Source organism: Perna viridis, chromosome 3 (genome assembly GCF_037379345.1).
Source record: "Perna viridis isolate PV_CMFRI_1.1 ecotype Kerala chromosome 3, ASM3737934v1, whole genome shotgun sequence".
NCBI lineage: Eukaryota > Metazoa > Mollusca > Bivalvia > Mytilida > Mytilidae > Perna > Perna viridis.
Genome location: NC_142447.1, coordinates 23,430,076 through 23,448,424, shown reverse-complemented (window position 1 = coordinate 23,448,424; position 18,349 = coordinate 23,430,076). Strand labels below are relative to the sequence as shown.

The window sequence follows — 18,349 nt, the reverse complement described above, 5'->3', positions numbered from 1 at the left end:
GGAGTGGGTTATATGGATTCATACCATGTATAAGAGAAAGACATAAATCCTTTCAAATTCGATAATGAATGCATACAATGTAGGCATAAAAAGTCTATGTCACACAAAATTCCTTAGATGTAGCATTAGTAGACAAACGTATCTCTTATATACACGTGTTTGATTTATCTTTATTATAAAATATCATCTTAATTAAATATTGCATAAGTTAATATATCACAGATATTTAAGACCTTTCGTCATATGGACGGGTACTTGAATATGTTGCAGATGTTGAACAGAAATTCTCTAAATCTCAATAAAAAGAGAGAGATTTCTGAAAATTCAATTCATGAGCATTCCTTTTCCAATTCTCAATCATCAACATCTAAGTCATATTTTCTCCTCGCTTTTTCAAAAATATCATCCATGTCATCATCATCACTGTCGTCATCGAGGTCAAGGTCCTTCAGCGACGGCGTACTCGATCGCTTATCACCTTTCACTGAACTAGAATCTGTCTTGTTTGGTTTTTCTGAAATGAAACAAGATTAGTAATGTAAGACACGTATGAAAAAGAATACAAAACTTACCATGATTATGTATGATTCATATACATGTGCGACAAAACGAAAATTTTGATATTATCGTACCGCGTATACACAGGGACTCGTAAAAGTGATTATATACAAGATATACTAATTAGGGGGCCTGGTAGTACAAATTATGTGTATACCACCGAAGCCCCATATCAGTTTATTTTGCATATAATCAATTTTACGAGTCCTTGTGGTGTAATTAAAGATTAAATATCACATTGAAATGGAAATGTGTAATCCATGATAACAGATAATTAGTAACCTTACAAAATAACTGAAGGCACCTAGGGAGCATGAATCGCTCCCCTGGCTCAATGTTTGTACAAGTGGGCAATTTTTTTTTCTTGAAATACAAATTCCTGACGGTTATATCTAAGGAACAAGCAAATCAATTTCAGTAGTTTCTAGGAGATTTTTTGTTTCAAGTAATGACATTAAAGATAGAGAGGAAACGTCGAAAAAGGACATATTCTAACATTTACAAGAAAATTTGGCCACTGACGGATCTCACCATGCTTAACCTAATCGTTTCGGAGATATATGCTAAAAACTTCTGTCTGACCTCTATATTCTATTTAAAGTAAAGCCAGCCATTTTTTTCGACAGGTCCAAAATCCTACAACAGTTCTATGCAGAACACCATGTGGAACATTCATACAAAGTTTGGTTCTAATTAGTCTGGTAGTGTCAGACATTAAAAATAGAGAAAAAAACGTCGAAAAATGATAACAACTCCAACATGGCTTAAAATATCAACACGAAACTTTGACCAAAGGTAGATCCAATCATACTGAACATTTTTACCCCATGTCAGACGACAGACGACGACCGCAAAGTGATGGCAATAACTCACATGGTCCTTTGGGCATGGTGAGCTAAACAGTGAAAAACTGTTTAGTTTCCAACTGCAAGCCACGAATTTGAACTGGCAAATTGTGAAATGAACTCGCTATGCAAATTAGAGATAAATTAACATTTATTAACTCTTGTCTGTAATATTCCATCAATGAAGATAATTAAGACCGGTTTTCCTGGCATAATGATGACCAACAAAGCTGCTTTTTAGGCATGTAACTAGTTTTTCAAGGAAAGGATACGGAAATAATTTTCTACCCATTTTTGGAATAAAATTAACTATATCAAAGTAATACGCTCCCGACGGGAGAATTTATGGTTGCATTATCAACAGGTTTCTGTATACTTATGGGAAGAAAAAGCATCAATATCCAGTTTGTACCTTCATTTTCAGGAACTGAAAAACAGCACAATGGCATCTTCATATGCATATACTTGTATATATGCGATTGAGAGCCAAACCAGTCTCGGAAAATATTCACTGGTTTCGATAATTAAATACAAATCGAATCATAGTTTTCCAAGATAGGGTTGGTCATAAAAGTTTGCAGTATGGCGCCCAGTTGTTTACGAAAGAGTAATCAAGGGAACCAATGTTATAGTGGTAATCAGAAGAATGCAATCCAGAGATCAGACATGGAAAACAGACATACACAACAAAGAACATAAAGTTAGTAAAATCATACATACAAAGTAACAAAAGCAAATGAGCAACTCGGACTCCACTAAAAACTTGGAGCATGGACCTGGTGCACCGGTAGGGTAAGCGTCCTGTGCTCTTCTAGAAACACCCGCCGAGTTGCTCATAAACAGTCAAGTCCGGGGTAGACAAACGAGGAAAGGAAAAGTATGACCCGTTGAATAAATCAGTTTTCATGTGCAAATGGATACACCATAACGATCCACGAGTTCATGAAGACGACCATAAGACTTCTGTATTGATGACTTCAATCTTGTAGCAACTGTAACACTGTTCCAGAAGCTTATTTGTTAGAGTTCTAGCGCAATACAAAAAGTCTACGTAGTTTCGGCAAGATCTGGCATAACGTATGAGTTGTGATAAAAAAATTATGAATAAATATTACCCATAATTCTTGGGTCATAAAAAAATTGCGAAACGAAAACGAAACGAAAATAATCGATAAAGGAAAGAATCGAAACGAAACAATTCGATAAAATGAATCAAATCGTAATAAAAACATAATTAAACGATACAAATCGAAACAGAATGAAGCGAAACTAAATTGAAAAAAAAAATTATAAGAACCATAATGTATACCAGTGCCGGACAATTGGACCCAAAGAGATTTCGGACAATGACAACCAATAATTTCTTATGAATTCCGAACATTTCGGCCATGAAAATTAGTATAATGCTTTATGACATATATCATTACAATATTGACCATATTTGAAGGTTATAAGTATAATTTATCAAATCAGAGCTGACAAAAAATATCAAAGTTGTTTTTAATTCATACTTTTCGGCAGCATCAAAAGATTTCACCTTCATCATATCATATATATATATGATATAAGTGGCTACTTACGTTTACTTTCGTTCATTTGTTTCTTCGCATCGTTGATGACATCTTTTACCATGAACTTTTTCTCCTTTGCATTACCTATAGAATATATAGGCAATTTATAGATACAAATAGTGATTAAGGAGGTAGACCTAGAGTAAGGGACACAACCCTTACAAATCATTGGAACGTTTGTATTCTGCATTTTACATCAATGTCATGTAAGCATCAAAGTAACTTGGATTGATTCCATTCTGTGTCAAATGAAAGCTTGATACGCTTTAGTGAAATTGAATACGATATAAACATATCACTGACTTCATGAGTTATGTCCCTTACCCTAGGTCTACCTCCTTAGGTAGAATTACATATAAATATAATATATACAAATGTACTAAAATACTAGTACGATTTTTAATATAATGAATATGTTCTGAAACCATGAACCATGAATTACCCCCTACTGTTATACATGTTTAATGGGCTGAAAAATCAATTAAATCTGAATACAGTGATTTTATATGATAAATAACCGAATGTATAATTTTGAAAAAAGTGTTTAACAAAACGGCAAGTCAATATTTTCAATGATGTTTCGTGAATCACACTCTGTTTTGACACCAGAAATGATATCGTTTTCTTTCTGACAAGCTTAACATGGTGGGATAGTAACGGTTGCGTAGATATATTAAAAGTACCATTTAGATGAATGACTTTAATCTACCGGCAGTGTTAAAATATTACAGAATATTCAATATAGAAAAGTTGTCATTGCAAAACGGTATCTAAAACTTATCATACAGGTATGCATGTCAAAGAACTTTTAAATTGAAAACGGTAGGCTCAGAAAATGATTTAACAGTTCCATTTTTGAAGAAATAAAGAGTTATTTCCCTTTTACGGAGAATTTTAACGTTTTCTGTATAATTAATTTCTCTGTAATCGTTGCTGCAGTTAATATAAAACCAACGTTCAATTTTAAGAAAATATGCTTTAAATTTGTGATATGAAACATCCTCCAAAGACAGGATTTTGAGGCCTACCTTCGCTCCCTCAAACGTTTGAAGGAGCAAAGGTGGACTCAAAACCCCGACTTGGCACGATGGATATGAAATAAATGAACAGTTTTAGAGGGGAAAAATCATGTGCCAATGTCTGTTCATTTCGCAAAGGGAACCTCTTAATTGTAAACACCCCCCCTAGGAATGCTTTGTAAGAACACCATTTACATTAAAAAATAAATGAGATAATTCAAAATCTTTATCAAATTATAAAAAAAAACAACAAATTAAGCAAGACCGACAACTCGTTTCAAGATATAGGAAGAATAAACATGTGTTAGTTACTATGGCTACAGTATTGTATTGCTATATAATATAGAACAAATTAAACCATAAGTGAGCAATCAATTTTTTTTGTTAAAATAGAAAATACTACTGTACAGTATGAGCAGATGTTTAGTTTAGATCATAGAAGTATAATATATAGACATTATACTTCCATGGTTTAGACACAAAAAAAAAAAAAGAAATTGGAAAACTAAATTTGCATTACGTAATTATTGTAGCATATCAATAACATATTAGTATGATTATTCTTGAAACGTTAATACATATCTTTCACGTACACATGTATAACATGTTGATGTCGTCATGTGGCTATATTTTATAGATATCAATTTAAAGTTTTTTAAAAACCAATACATCTATATTGTACTTTGTACTTCATTAGCTTTATTCTACCCTGCTATTTTTTTTTTCTGGCAAACAGACTAACAGGCATCAATACACACATGGCTACACATTGTTTTGGGGATTAAATCAAAGGAGAATACACAAAATAATACAACATACGAGCATGTTAATGTAATTGATACATGTATTACAATGTAGGATGTATAAGTACTATTGTACCAACTTGTACTTTTAAATCTTCTGGAAAGCCCACCGTCCGTTTGAACATTGATTCCGATGAAAAGGTTTTAGTAATGAAAAGAAGTGAGAAGATAGTAAAACTAATAGACACCAAGAGACATGTAACGACAAGAGAAAGAAAAAAAATCGAAGAGAAGACTAACCACGGGGAACATTATTTTTGTCCTGCTTTTCCACGATGTTATTGGTGACTTCGGTGTACTCGATTGGTGGTGTGTCACCAATGGATTCAATATCTACATAATATATATCATAAATTACTTTCCAGGTGAAAATATTGCTTTCTGATCAATGAGACGTATCTTGGAAAGATAAGCCATTATTTATTTGTTACAAGCATAAGCTTTTCGTTTATATTGATATACAACTTATTTGTGCTTACCATAACAAGGCACTGTTTTCAATTCAAATATAATAAATGACAATGTTCTTCAAAATTTGAAATACTATTTGTTTTCTTGAAGAGTGAAATTTAGACAAATTGACCACCAAAAATATTCTTATGGTTGTTACACAAGGTTGTATAATATAATTTACTCAAGACGCGTATTCAAAAGCCTGATGTCCGCATGGAGTAAATTATATGCATGAACTAGCTCCTGGGCAATTCAAATATGATAACAAGAAGGAAGGTGTGTCAATGATTGGTACTTCTATAATAAAATTGTAGAACATGGAATCGTTATTATCTATTCTTTTTGGTGTACGGAAATGGCGGTTTTGAAATCAGTTGAACAGTGATACACGTGTTGACTAAAATCCTACATGTATTTAATGCATGTCACGGAAACTTGTGTAAATTTGCACATTTTCTTAAGATGAAAAAGGGGAAACGCTAACATTACACATAAAAAGCCAGTAAAACTACCTTTTGCGTCTTCCTCCTCAATGACGACCGTATCTATACCTTCCATTTTAGGTGTTTTTGGTCTTCGTCCTAAGCCGTGCCCTTTATTAACATCAAACATTTTGTTAAATTTCTTATTGTAAATATCACGAATTGTATCTTCAGTTATCAATGTCTTTGGAACAGTCTTCTTTCGTTTGATGATCGCCTTATTTTCAGGCTCTTCTGCATCGTCTTCCGGGAGTCCGAACTCGTTCCGGTTCATCTTTTCGTGTTCTAAAACACGGGAAGTGACGTACTGCGTATGAAATCGATGGTAGGCTTCATCTTCAAATCTTTGACGCAGTTCGTTTAATTGTAGCATTTGCCTCTCTTTCGACTCCTTCTTCTTCCGCTCACGTTCTAAAAGTTCATCCCACTGTTGTCTTGCTTTATATACTTCATATTCGGCAAGTCTCTGTACAAACCGTTGTTCTCGTTGTTTTTTAGATTCTCTGCCATAAGCGAATGACATATTTTTGTAAACCCCTGCCTGGCGTCTGTTCAAAACGTATCCGTTATCATACCAAGGAGGACGGTTCTTATTTGATCGTCTTTGAGGCACATTTCGGTTTTCTTTATTTCTGCTCTCTTGTTGCTGTATTTGATCCAACTTCGCGTTCATTTCTGCTTCCCTAATTGAATCCTCACCAATATAAGCCTGAGAAATTTCTCCAGGACCATTTGTCGATGGTTTATAAGTCAATTCTCCCGGTTCACGATCCCAACCACTTCTCTGAGAGGCTTTACTTCGCAGATAAACGAAAGTTTTCGGACGCTCTTCGTTGGTGTCGTCACGATGATGAATTTTATTAGTTGACATACTATTTTCCTCTGGTTTAGGTGTAACATTATTTGGCACGGTTTTCCGTTTTTTCGTTTTCGCACGTCCACTTAAGAAAGCATAAAAGCTTTGTATTCTAGCACTAGGTTTGTATTGTTTAGGAGAAGGTGAATTTGATTTTTCAGTTGCTTCTGGTGAGGTATTTCTAGAGGGTGCATTCCATCGGAAGGTAAATTCCTTACTTCTTGTCCGTGATTCCGAACTTGTTACTTGTGAATAACTAGATTTTTCTGTCCTGGGCGACATCATATGACCATTGTCTCTACCGAAACCCCTAGGGTTTTTAATCCTGTATTCAGTACTGTCAGTCTTAGGTGAAATATTTCGATGTAAATCCATTTGAGGCCGTAGCTGGTTTGAACTCCTACTTCCAGTGGACATTTGTTCGCTTTCTCCACTAAAAAAATCGACACAAGTTGAGGTACCTCACTTAATAACTCAAAAGCATGACAAAACATATATTACATGATTTAAAAGTTGTGGTTTAAAACTTTTTCATTATAATTTTCAATTTGAATTCAGTCTGCATTTATTATTCTTATGTTCATGTAATAACAAATAATGTGCATAATTTAAAATTTTTAACCAAATATCTCTTAAGAAGACAGATCTAAGTGATATAATGTCGTTTAAATAACAACGGTATTACAATAATGCTGTGGTGGGGGACAAGACTTTATAAAACAAATTATTGAATTTGATGAGGTATCAAGTAACCATTTACATAGAAAGCTTTTATTCAATTTATTTGACATGCGTTCATTGTCATGCGTTGGTTATAAACCGTAAAGCAATCTTACAAAAACCTTATAAAATTGACATGATAAAGTTTGCACCACTAATACCGAAAGATAAATAACATTTTTGAAATAAAATCAAACCGTTGTTGCTCACTACAATTCGTATCGGTGATATTTTTTTGAAATATATAACAAATGTAACGAGAATAAAAATAGTGAGAATATCAAAGAGACAACAACCCCACCGGGATGAAAAAGGCCACCTATGTGTCTTCAATGAACGACTAGGAAAGTTATCCCTCACTTCACAAGGCAGGTTGCAGCTCGCCCTAAAACAACATTTTACACAAGTACAGCGAAATAGTTGCCCCTATATACTCCAGCAACAGTGTTTTGTTTTTACCAATGTTATACACACGCTCCTTAAATTCTTTCGAGTTACTGAAATTTTTGTCACAGTCGTCGACATATATATGTTTGTCATTGAAATTCCTAAAGGTAGCTATTTGTCTTTACTTACTGATGTTCATTCTGTTGACTTCTATTACTTTGGGGTGTTGGAGAAGCTGTAATGGAAAATACAGCTTCATATCGATATTACATGTTTATTATAGTGTTCACCGACATTAAAATGAGATAAAAGCAGTGGAAACATGGCAAAAATTGTTCACATCATCTCTTAGCGGCGATATGCCCCTGAAATATTGATGTCGAACGTTTCCTGAATTTTGAAAATCCTATACGTACACTGTAAGTGTCATTTGTGAAAGGTGACACTTTAACTACAAATTACTAGGTCAATATAATCATTCCAACCCATGCATGGAAAACGTTTATGAATTAAGGAGTACGCGTATCGCTTTCATACAGAAAGTAAATAGTATAAAAATGCTCTATTATCAAATAAACAAAGAAACAGGGAACCAGCAGATCTTGAAAACGGTGAACCCTTGAAAACTCGATTCGACTATGTCGAAAACACGTGAATCTAATACTTTTAATATATACCCATTAACAACCAATCGACAAGAAAAATCAAATTCGTTTGTCTTTTCACAAAACTGTGACACACCGCTTTGGATGTCACGTGTGCGGAAGCCGTGGGTTACCCACCACCCCCCTGTCGAAAAATACAAATACTTTAAACTTGCTTCTCTGTCACATGGGAGATAGAGTGACGATTGGGTTCGGAGTCGGAATAATGTGTCCGAGTGGGGTAACATGATTTCCTTTGGTTAGTTGCTTCTGTGAACAAGGCTCAGCAGAATATGAAACATTGTCTGTTCCATAAAAAAAAACGTTCATACAATTGTCGTCCTTATATGGATAATATATATTGGCCACATGACTTAAAAGTGCAATCAATCAATCAATCAATCAATTACCAGCCTTGCATGCTACATGTACTATATAATGGGACCAATAGGGCACTTGCTATATTTCCGGCCTGATAATTCTTTTTCTAGATTTACCTCGTATCAAAATTTCTTACCATTGTTTTTCTGTGTGGTGAGTGAAGAAATATGTCGGTTATCATTAACATTTCGTCTGTTGTTTTGTTGCGTTACAGTTCCATTTGACTTCCCGTGATTGATGTAGTTCCGATTCGGTTGAGGAGGACGACGATGATGGATATCACCGTTAACAACAAGACTATTGCTCTTTCCAGCTGGCGGAAGTCGTGTTGTTGAATGTTTACCGGGTGATCGAGGAATTTCATCCGTCCTGAAAAAGACACACATTTCGATATTTGACGTTAATGAAATATCGTTAACTTTTATATATACTAGTATTTTATCACATTCTTCGACAGGTCCTATAGTTGTTTTATGGAACATCGAGATTCTATTTTTTTTTGGCTGTTTTTTGTCCTGAAAATTATCGTGAAATATGTTTAAGATATTTAAAACAAAAAAAAAACATGTAAAACATTTGATTTTGAGGATCGGGAAAAATAAAGAAAAAAGTTATTTTTTAATGTTCTGAGGACAAAATATGCATTTATTAAAAATGGCAGTCCTAAAAAAATACAAAAAAGGTAGCTTGTTTGACCCTTGTCGGTATACTCGGATACTACTACGTCAGGTGGGCTTAACAGCTAAGACCTATCCTGTTTACCATTCCGTCGTAGTGACGCTAATCCTAGTGAGATCAAGCAACGGTATTTGAACGTATTAATTAGACAAAACGAACTTGTCACAATACATGTATTACATAACAGTTAGTTCCTTGGTCTGGGGAACAACACTTAGGAAAATATATTGAATAGACCACTATGGTCTTAGTTAGTATTACAAACTTACGTCTTTGCTGATAGAGATCTAAATTTATCACTTCTATAATCCAATATATCAGTTTGAGAACGATTTAGAACTATCCCAGTGTACTCATAGCGCAACGTAGCCATTCTGAAACCTTAGATATTTTTTTCAGAAACACATTATTTCTAAACTATAGTTAGATAAAGAAATCCATATATCTGATGGTTAAGGGAAAATAACCGTCATGCATCATTAATAGAAAAGCTGAACATCCAATCAGTCAAAAATTAAGTTTTAATTGAGTGGAATCTGCTTGTTAAAAAGACAACAAAAGTATTCGAGCTTCCAAGGTAATGCGTAAACACTTCCGTTAATTAAAAGTAAAATCTCGTTATAAAAACTGTTACACTTGCTTTCAAAATATTTCCCCAAAAAGTGAATGACATTTTTGTGTTGGAGAGGTACTTAATTTCAAAGATGTAATAATCGAGTTTTAATCCATGGATTTTAACTTATAATTCACTCTGACTAGAGGTATTTGATAGATAAGTTGTGTTTTGTGTCGAAAACGACACTCCAACAATAGTCCAGCTGATTAAATAACTGGTGGTCTTCCACTTGCTGAAGGGTAATCAATAGCTAACTAAAAAGTACCCAAGGATCCGCTCTGTTCCATTTTTCCAAGAGTTATGGATTAAGCTTTCGAAGTAAATTGAATTCCAATTATAATGTTGATAAGATACTGCGACTTTTACATAGAAAACATCAGCATTGGCCATTTAAATGGGGCCATAATGTAGACGTCAGACTTACTCATAATGTTGCAGTAAAACAAAGTAGTTGTGGTCAAGACTGGCTACAATATAGACCATGCTAGAGAAGAACACAAATATTCTACCACGTTCTGAAGTGTTAAATTTACCAATGATTTTATATTTAGAGCAAATTACATATACATGAAAATGCATGTAAAATTCATTAGTTTACGATCTACATGCTCACGTGTGAGCTCAGGGCAGGTTTATGTTATTTGGTATGAAATCAGGACAAACAAATATTTCAATCTTACATGTACTATTACTACAAACGTTTTTAAGTTTACTGGAGAAAGAATGTCGATCAAAATGAAACACTATGGATGTTGCGCTATTTGCGACTAAATGGCAAACCTGGGCGAACAGTGCATTCTGAGCATTCTTTTACATAAGATGTACATAGTATCAACATTCACCGACATTGTTCAACCATACAGTTTTTATCCTGTTTTCCTTATGACTTCTTTTTTCTTACTATAAACTTTAATTTTGTAATCGGACTTATTGCTCAACATAGAGTGTTTGCATAAACCCGATCCGCTCCTACCGACTTTCCAATTCACTTCCGTTCCGGAAAAGTTCTTTATTTATATCGAAGTCGACTGGGAACAACAGGTGTAAGATCGGGGGCCAAAGGAACAGAAATTCGAAATGGTTACTAAAGAATTTTTAAATGATGCAGTATTATATAAGCACTTTCTATTCGGAGACGTATTCCCACATTGCTATTACTGGTCTTGTTTTCTTCAAATCTGAAATCCTTCCTTTGTCTAATATAAAACCGTAAACCAGTTTCCGCTATATTCGACGTAATATTCGTCTTTCTGAGCTAACGCATATAGTTCCTGATGGATAAACTTCTGAATCATGCAGACATAAACATGTCTGTTTAAATATAGAGTATGTAAATATGGATTCTTTTTTTTACAATATCTTGTACTTTGAGTTAATGAGGAAGAAATCTAAATGTCCGTTAAAATGCTGAAGTAGGCACCGAAAACTAGGATAGATAGGAAGTAATTAATAATCACACACATTTTCTTCATTTTACTGCTTATAAATTGGTTACTAAAATACTCGTTGACACACTATGCGGTATAGCTTTGATATAAGACAAATATGTCATAAAAGGTATATTTTTTTCACAATCACGTTTCTCTGATGTGACTATACTTAATAATATAATGATACATGTAATCAAAAATTGAAATCTTGTCTGTATTCGCAACAAAGCGGACTCAATCATGGGTACATAACATTTTCTTCACAGGAAATATGTGATGTAAAATGTTTTTTCTTCAGATGACTTAAAGCACCAACAGCGAGTTACGAACCGAAGCCATTTACTATTAATTTCCTACCAATACAGTAGGTTACTTAGACCTCAAAATGAATAGTTAAATATTAGAATGCATTTAAATGGGTTATAAACTAGCAGATTTATTTACGCAACACAAATCAACAAGAACCCGTTAGAAATACCAGGTATTATGTAATTTGGTTTAAATAACAGTTCTATATTTTTTTATGTAATGGGATCTGGAAAAATTCTAACCACAAGTTCATGTTAAGACGAAAATACAAATCGCAAATCAGCACAAACTCTTTAAAATTTACAGGGAGTGTATAATATAAATATGAAGTGTGTAAAATACTGTAACTGTACTAACTGAATTTTTTAATTTTTACCCATTATGTACCTGGATATAACAAATATCGATCGTAAACATGCCACTGACAACTCTTACACTTGCAGTACATGTGATGGTGTGATAATAGGGAAAGTGTCCTACCAGAAACCTAATAGGAGACTCAGAAAACCTTACTCACTCGTACCAGTTTAAGAAGTGTATTGTAACTTAAGGAGGTAGACCTAGGGTAAGGGACACAATCCTTACAAATCATTGGAATGTTTGTATTCTTTGTATTCTGCATTTTACATCAATGTCATGTAAGCATCAGAGTAACTTGGATTGATTTCATTCTGTGTCAAATGAAAGCTTGATACGCTTTGGTGAAATTAAATACGATACAAACATATCACTAACTTCATGAGTTATGTCCCTTACCCTAGGTCTACCTCCTTAATACGCTTTTGAATGACAAACACACGCAAGGAACTTTTACATGGTAGGTTTGTTAACATCAATAAGCGGAGCAAATACAATTGAGGAACGATCCTTTGCAAAAAACGTACTTTTAAATTCTGTATATAGATTTACTCGAAGATCAATAATTAACCATCTCACTCGAACAATTGTTGTTTAGTAAATATTACCTTAAAGTGGTTTTAAATGAATTAATTACCGAATAAATGACTGTCCATATACATTCATATATTGATAAAAAAGGAGTAATCAAAATTGGTTTTGAAATTAATTTTCAACTGAAAAAAAAAGGAGTGACAGTTTAAATAGAACAAGAATGAATTTAACGTAAACTGGTTTCTCAACTTTATTGCAGTAATCTTATGATAAACTGTATTTTGAGGTACTGCACACAACTATGTTCAAAGCAAAATCCATACCGGCTAGAAATATCAAAAGCATACAATTTCACTATAACAGAAGAGGAACCAATCTATAAACTTGACTGTTTACATAAAAGATGTATATTTAAGTATTTAAAAAAGTTCCGATAGCATATGAGTATCGGACAGACTGACGGATTGACAGACAGACTGGTGAGCAGAACGGAGAGTAGAACTAATATCGGCGTCGTGGGTGAGGAAACTCGAACTACAAAGTATAGCATGCTTAATCTATAATCGAATCAAGATGTCAAATTTCAACGAAGGACAAAACGCAATAACTGCCTCGTTTGTTAATGGCCATGTCAGCTTTACAACGTCTACAAAATGTACCTGTTAAAAATGTCCAACCTGTAACGTACTTGCTCCGCTATGGTTTAGTATTTTTACAAAGTAATGAAATAATACTGATTTAAAACATACATACATGAATTAAAACCTACAATCAAATTCCACTGACCATTTAAAATACAAATATGAAAATCAAACGTTTTAAGAACATTAAATTTAAACATTGTAAATATTTTGAAATGAAATGAAAACATATGTACTTCCCACCTATTCATGTTTTCAATTGACATAAGTCATAAAGTACATAATTGCTCATGGTCAAAAACTGGCGCTAGAGACGATACACAGTGCATAAATAAAAAGTCCAATCACTTTCTGATAAGAGCCTAGGAGTGGTTATCATCTACGTGGTATATTCATGCACAAAGCCAAGCATATTCGTAACCGAACACTTAGTTAATTGAATGATAAGCTTTTAATACTTTAATAGCCGAATTTTAAAATTATGTAATATCTAAAATGTATGCTGTCATTGGGAAAAGAATGATTATCAAGCCATATACGTTCAAGAGCATTTAAAATACATCAAAATTAGAATGAAATTAAGTTGTTAATGTTTTCACAATGTTTTATATGTGATGCAAACTATTGGTAGATACATCATTATAGCTGATTCTTTCTCTAACACCTATGAGGACAATGAAAATATAAACAACGTTAAATAAGGTCTGCATCGTTCTTACTACCATCGGAATACATGGAAATTGGAATCTCATATTTTAACAACGGAAGGCTTATAATGGGGAAAAATGCAGATGTTTCATAGACAATAGACCAACATAGGACGCAAACGGCATTTATAAACGATGTGTGGTTACCAATGCGTTTACGAATACTGGTCTTTATCATTTGAACAAATTGTTAGTCCTTTGGTTTATGTTGCACATCCTTCCCATCCAGGACTTATAGACAGCAATGCCATAATCAGTTCGTCAATTACATACTACTGGTATGTATACTACTGAATATATATTCAAAATTGAAGTATTGTGTCGAGAAAATAAAGAGACATTCATTTAAATTTGTTCTTAGTTCTTTTCTATGATTCAGTTTTCGAAACGTACGCTTAAAAAAGAATTTTAAACCAGCTTTTAAACTCTTCTAGACAGTTGAATTTCGACGGCAATGTTTTACTGGAACTAACACATGATAAATTCTAGCGGGATGATGAATGAATTCATACTAAATAGGAGAAATGCAAATGCTAATACAAATCAATATGATCCGGGGTCCGGTATGTCTATGATTAAAATATAACATACCGAAAGAGACTGTATTTTTGTATAATCTAACAGCAGTGTCATAGTGACTATAAATGACCACTCTTTTCTAAAAGCACCGATACAATCAGTGTGGTGGGAACACGAGTAAACTGGCTGATAGTGTAACACCAGTGTCAACTAGGAGCAGATCCAGGATTTCAGGTTAGAGGGAGTGGGGGCGCTAATGGATTTTGGAGTCCGAGCGAACCGAGGCGTAAAAAAGGGGGGGTTAATATAAAAAAAATAAGATTTCACCAAAAAAAAAATAGGATCGGGCGTACGTCAGGTCCGTCCACCCCTTATGATTCAGTGCCTAGTCAGGCGATATTGATGTGTTTTTCAATTTACATCAATCATACAAAAAGTAAGTACATGTAGTTAATACCTATGAAGAGGTTGAAACAAGGCCATTCTCCTAAGTACCGTTGTACTGTACTCACCTCGATAATGCTAACATTGTTATCAATGAAGGCACAGTCACAATAAGGAAATACAGAACATCAAAGTTTTGAATCCATTAACATTCCACTTCACTGCCACTTCTTATGTTTTTTATCTATACACATTACCTTCTTTTAATTATCCAGTTTGTAAAATTATGAAGATTTTATAGTAAATTGTCTACAAAATGGCTGATTCATTTCCACAAAAAAATTGCTCCTTATCATTACAAGATAATTTAAATTCGCCCATGCGCTATTAAATGCGGTTATTGGTAATTTTCCCACAATATGCAACAAAAGAAATTATATCCATATTAAAACCGTCTCAGTTTACGTATTCAAATTTTCGTCAATGTCAAAATCCTAGATACAACCTATTTCACAAAGCGACGAAATCATTAAAAACTAGAGAGCCCTTTCTCAACACATTGTAATGTAAGATTTTAAAACCATTAAAAGCAAATGGCTAAATGGAGTTCTACAGGGCCCCTTTATCTTATTTCGAGTGTGAAATTAAAAATGATTGAAGTGTTGAATGGTCATCAACTCCGATAAAAGACCATATTAAATTCACCAATAACTACCACAGGCCCGTTTCTACGTGTCCGTAATATTTGTCGAGGGACTCCTTCAGTAAAAGTTACAGTTATTGTTTGAGGACATAAAATCTATGAACTAAATCACCTGTTTACATGTACACTTCAGTACCATTCCACAATAAATTCAGACACTATCAATGGTAAAGTGATTTATGGTCAAGAAAAACCCATCAAACAAACGATGCGTTTTTATTCTACATATGTTATACTTTCATATATACCAATAATCGTTTCTATATTTGGATTTGCACTTTTTAGTAAATTATACATTCATCTCCCACTAAAATCAACTAAATGAAGCCGAATCAAGAACGATAACTCTTGTAAAGTGCAAATTTCATGAATATCTATATAATTTTTATCTCAAAAGCGCAACAACAAAATGAAAAAAAAACTAAGACCGGTTATGTGATCAGTTACTGTTTCTGCACAAGTAATAAAACTTATTCGATAGGTTTTTGACATGCATGAATCGCCTACTGTCTGATTTTTAGAAAGACTGCTACTTAAAAAATACATGACTATCAAAGTTATAGGCCGTGAAAGACATCAATTATGTGTAAAGTACATGTACAAGTGTACGTAAATGAAGCTTCAATTTACATTTAGTGAAAGTCACTGACGGTCAATTTACATGCACCTTGTACTTCAATAATGATACATATACACAATAATATAAAATTATACAATCAAAATGTTTTTCCTTGAGGTTCGTGTTTTATTTTCTTCTTAAAAACTTATTAAAATAACAAAATCGCTTATAGGAATCATACAGTTTTGAATTTTAGTCGTTTAATTTCAAACACCGGGATGATTGGTATGAAATCTAGTAACAATCTGAGAAGATGACAAAAAATCACTTTCAAAGAGGAATTACAAAGACAGACGCAGATACTGTCAATACTCGTCTTCGGTTTTGGGGAAAAGGAGTCAATTTAGAGCCTTATCATTCACAACTTCTTTCCAATAAAGTATACTAGTATTTATGCCGCCAAGTCTCGAGTATATTTAAGGTAAATACAGTTCTAATAATATTTAAGAATTCAGTCCAATACGCTTTTTACATTTCACACGAAAAGATTAAATACGTATTAGTGAAAATTATCGATGAAAATAATCAAATCTAACCATGTACAAATTCTTTCTCAAGAAATCAGTGGAAAGGGAACGGAACATCAGTCGCAAAATTGTGAGGCAAAACATATTAAAAACTAACTGAAAGATATTACAATGGTCAGTGTTTTTAATTCGTGTGCTCCAAGTATTTTAACTTTTTATTGCTTTCACCATGCATATTTCATTTTCAGCAAAGAAAGTAAATTTTCACACCTTAAAAAGATAGAATGTAATGATAATTGGTTTATTTTCAAAATTGAAATAACACTTAAAAAAGTTAAAACAACCCAAAATTAAAAACAAACAATCAAGTATCAAACTCTTTAAAATGGTAATGCTTGATATAATTTCATTTTTGGTCATTTTTGGAAGGGGAACACGTAACATAGTATGGACAAACCAAATAAAGTGCACACAGAACGCCGGGCGGGTTGATTTCAATGTCATCTTTAAAAAATCCATAACACACCAAATGATTAATGTCATATAATACATATAAATATATTGAAATTTCCCAAGTTGAAGAATATTATACATATCACATCACATATCACTCCTTCATTCATATAAACCCTCGTGTGAGCTCTCGGGCCAAAACCGGTGTCTCGGATTTGTTCCATGTGATTAATACATGAACATGACACGTGCCTAAGCTAGTCATTACTTGAAAGTGTTATTCAAGGTATACAAATACACCATCAGACAATAATTAAGCGGTGTTCCAGCTAAGAATCATGCAAAATGTGATTCATGGGTAAAAAGGCTATATTTTTCTATTTTTGATATTGTGTTTTAATTACCATAGTAAACAGAAATTAACATTCAGTTTTTCATATAACCGTGATCCCAGGAGATAAAAATTATACAGAATGTACTGTAGAGTTCATAATAAGGGGAGATTACTCTGTAAATGAAACTCAAATACAATAGAATCTATTTGATTTTCAATGTTGATTATCTCCTAAGAGCAGGCAGATTTGAATGAATAATTACACATTTCATAGTATAGACCTATAACACAACTTAATTACAAAAATAAAAATAAGCAGCCTTTTTGGGGTGTATCACATTTTTCAGATTTTGCAGATGTAAAACATTACACATTGATGGTATATTCTCTCTTTTTGTACCACAAGAAGTAAGACGAATTGATTGAGTTTTGATGATTGATAGTATTGATATGCCCTGCAAACGAACTGTTCAAATATCTTCCTGGGCATGTTATATAGAACCATAGGGGTGTGCGCAACTGAGGTCTCACTAACCACTTCCGGGTCAAATGGCCACACCCCCCCCCCCTATGTAGTACCAAAAACACACTGAACCTAGACATATGCATTGTAAGTGCATTATTTGTGTGTATTATGATTAAAAGTAGTCAAAATAAAGCTGAGAATGTGTACTTTAAAATCATATATGTAATTAACTACAAAAGTGTATGAATATTGTTTACATGTGTGAGTAATTTGCCTTAATGCTGTCAGTTAGCAGAACTGGTAAAAATGTGGATTTTCAGTATTATTTACTCAAGTAAATTTTGTGAAGAATTTCTACAATCATCGTACCATTAGCATAATGATTTTGGAAGCCTTGTTTTCCAAGCTTCGCA

The 18,349-nt window shown here is 33.4% G+C and overlaps 1 protein-coding gene across 11 annotated transcripts in view; it reads right to left on the bottom strand.

Moving 5' to 3' along the window:
- Window positions 1-145: 145 nt before the first annotated feature.
- The window catches only part of LOC148621502 (uncharacterized), a 33,984-nt gene continuing 15,780 nt past the window's right edge, over window positions 146-18,349 (bottom strand). For 4 of the 11 annotated variants that reach the window (XM_088575962.1, XM_088575969.1, XM_088575971.1 and 1 more), the window contains exons 2-7: window positions 8,856-9,088; window positions 7,884-7,929; window positions 5,762-7,020; window positions 5,037-5,129; window positions 2,984-3,058; window positions 146-514 (exon numbers count right to left, since the gene is read on the bottom strand). In XM_088575962.1, coding sequence (XP_088432088.1) covers window positions 354-514; window positions 2,984-3,058; window positions 5,037-5,129; window positions 5,762-7,020; window positions 7,884-7,929; window positions 8,856-9,088 — 1,867 coding nt within the window. In that variant the 3' untranslated portion in view covers window positions 146-353. Of the gene's footprint in view, window positions 515-2,983; window positions 3,059-5,036; window positions 5,130-5,275; window positions 5,288-5,761; window positions 7,021-7,883; window positions 7,930-8,855; window positions 9,089-9,666; window positions 9,807-15,022; window positions 15,161-18,349 lie in introns of those variants that run through there. The other 7 variants (XM_088575974.1, XM_088575970.1, XM_088575965.1 and 4 more) reach the window with 7 other exon arrangements.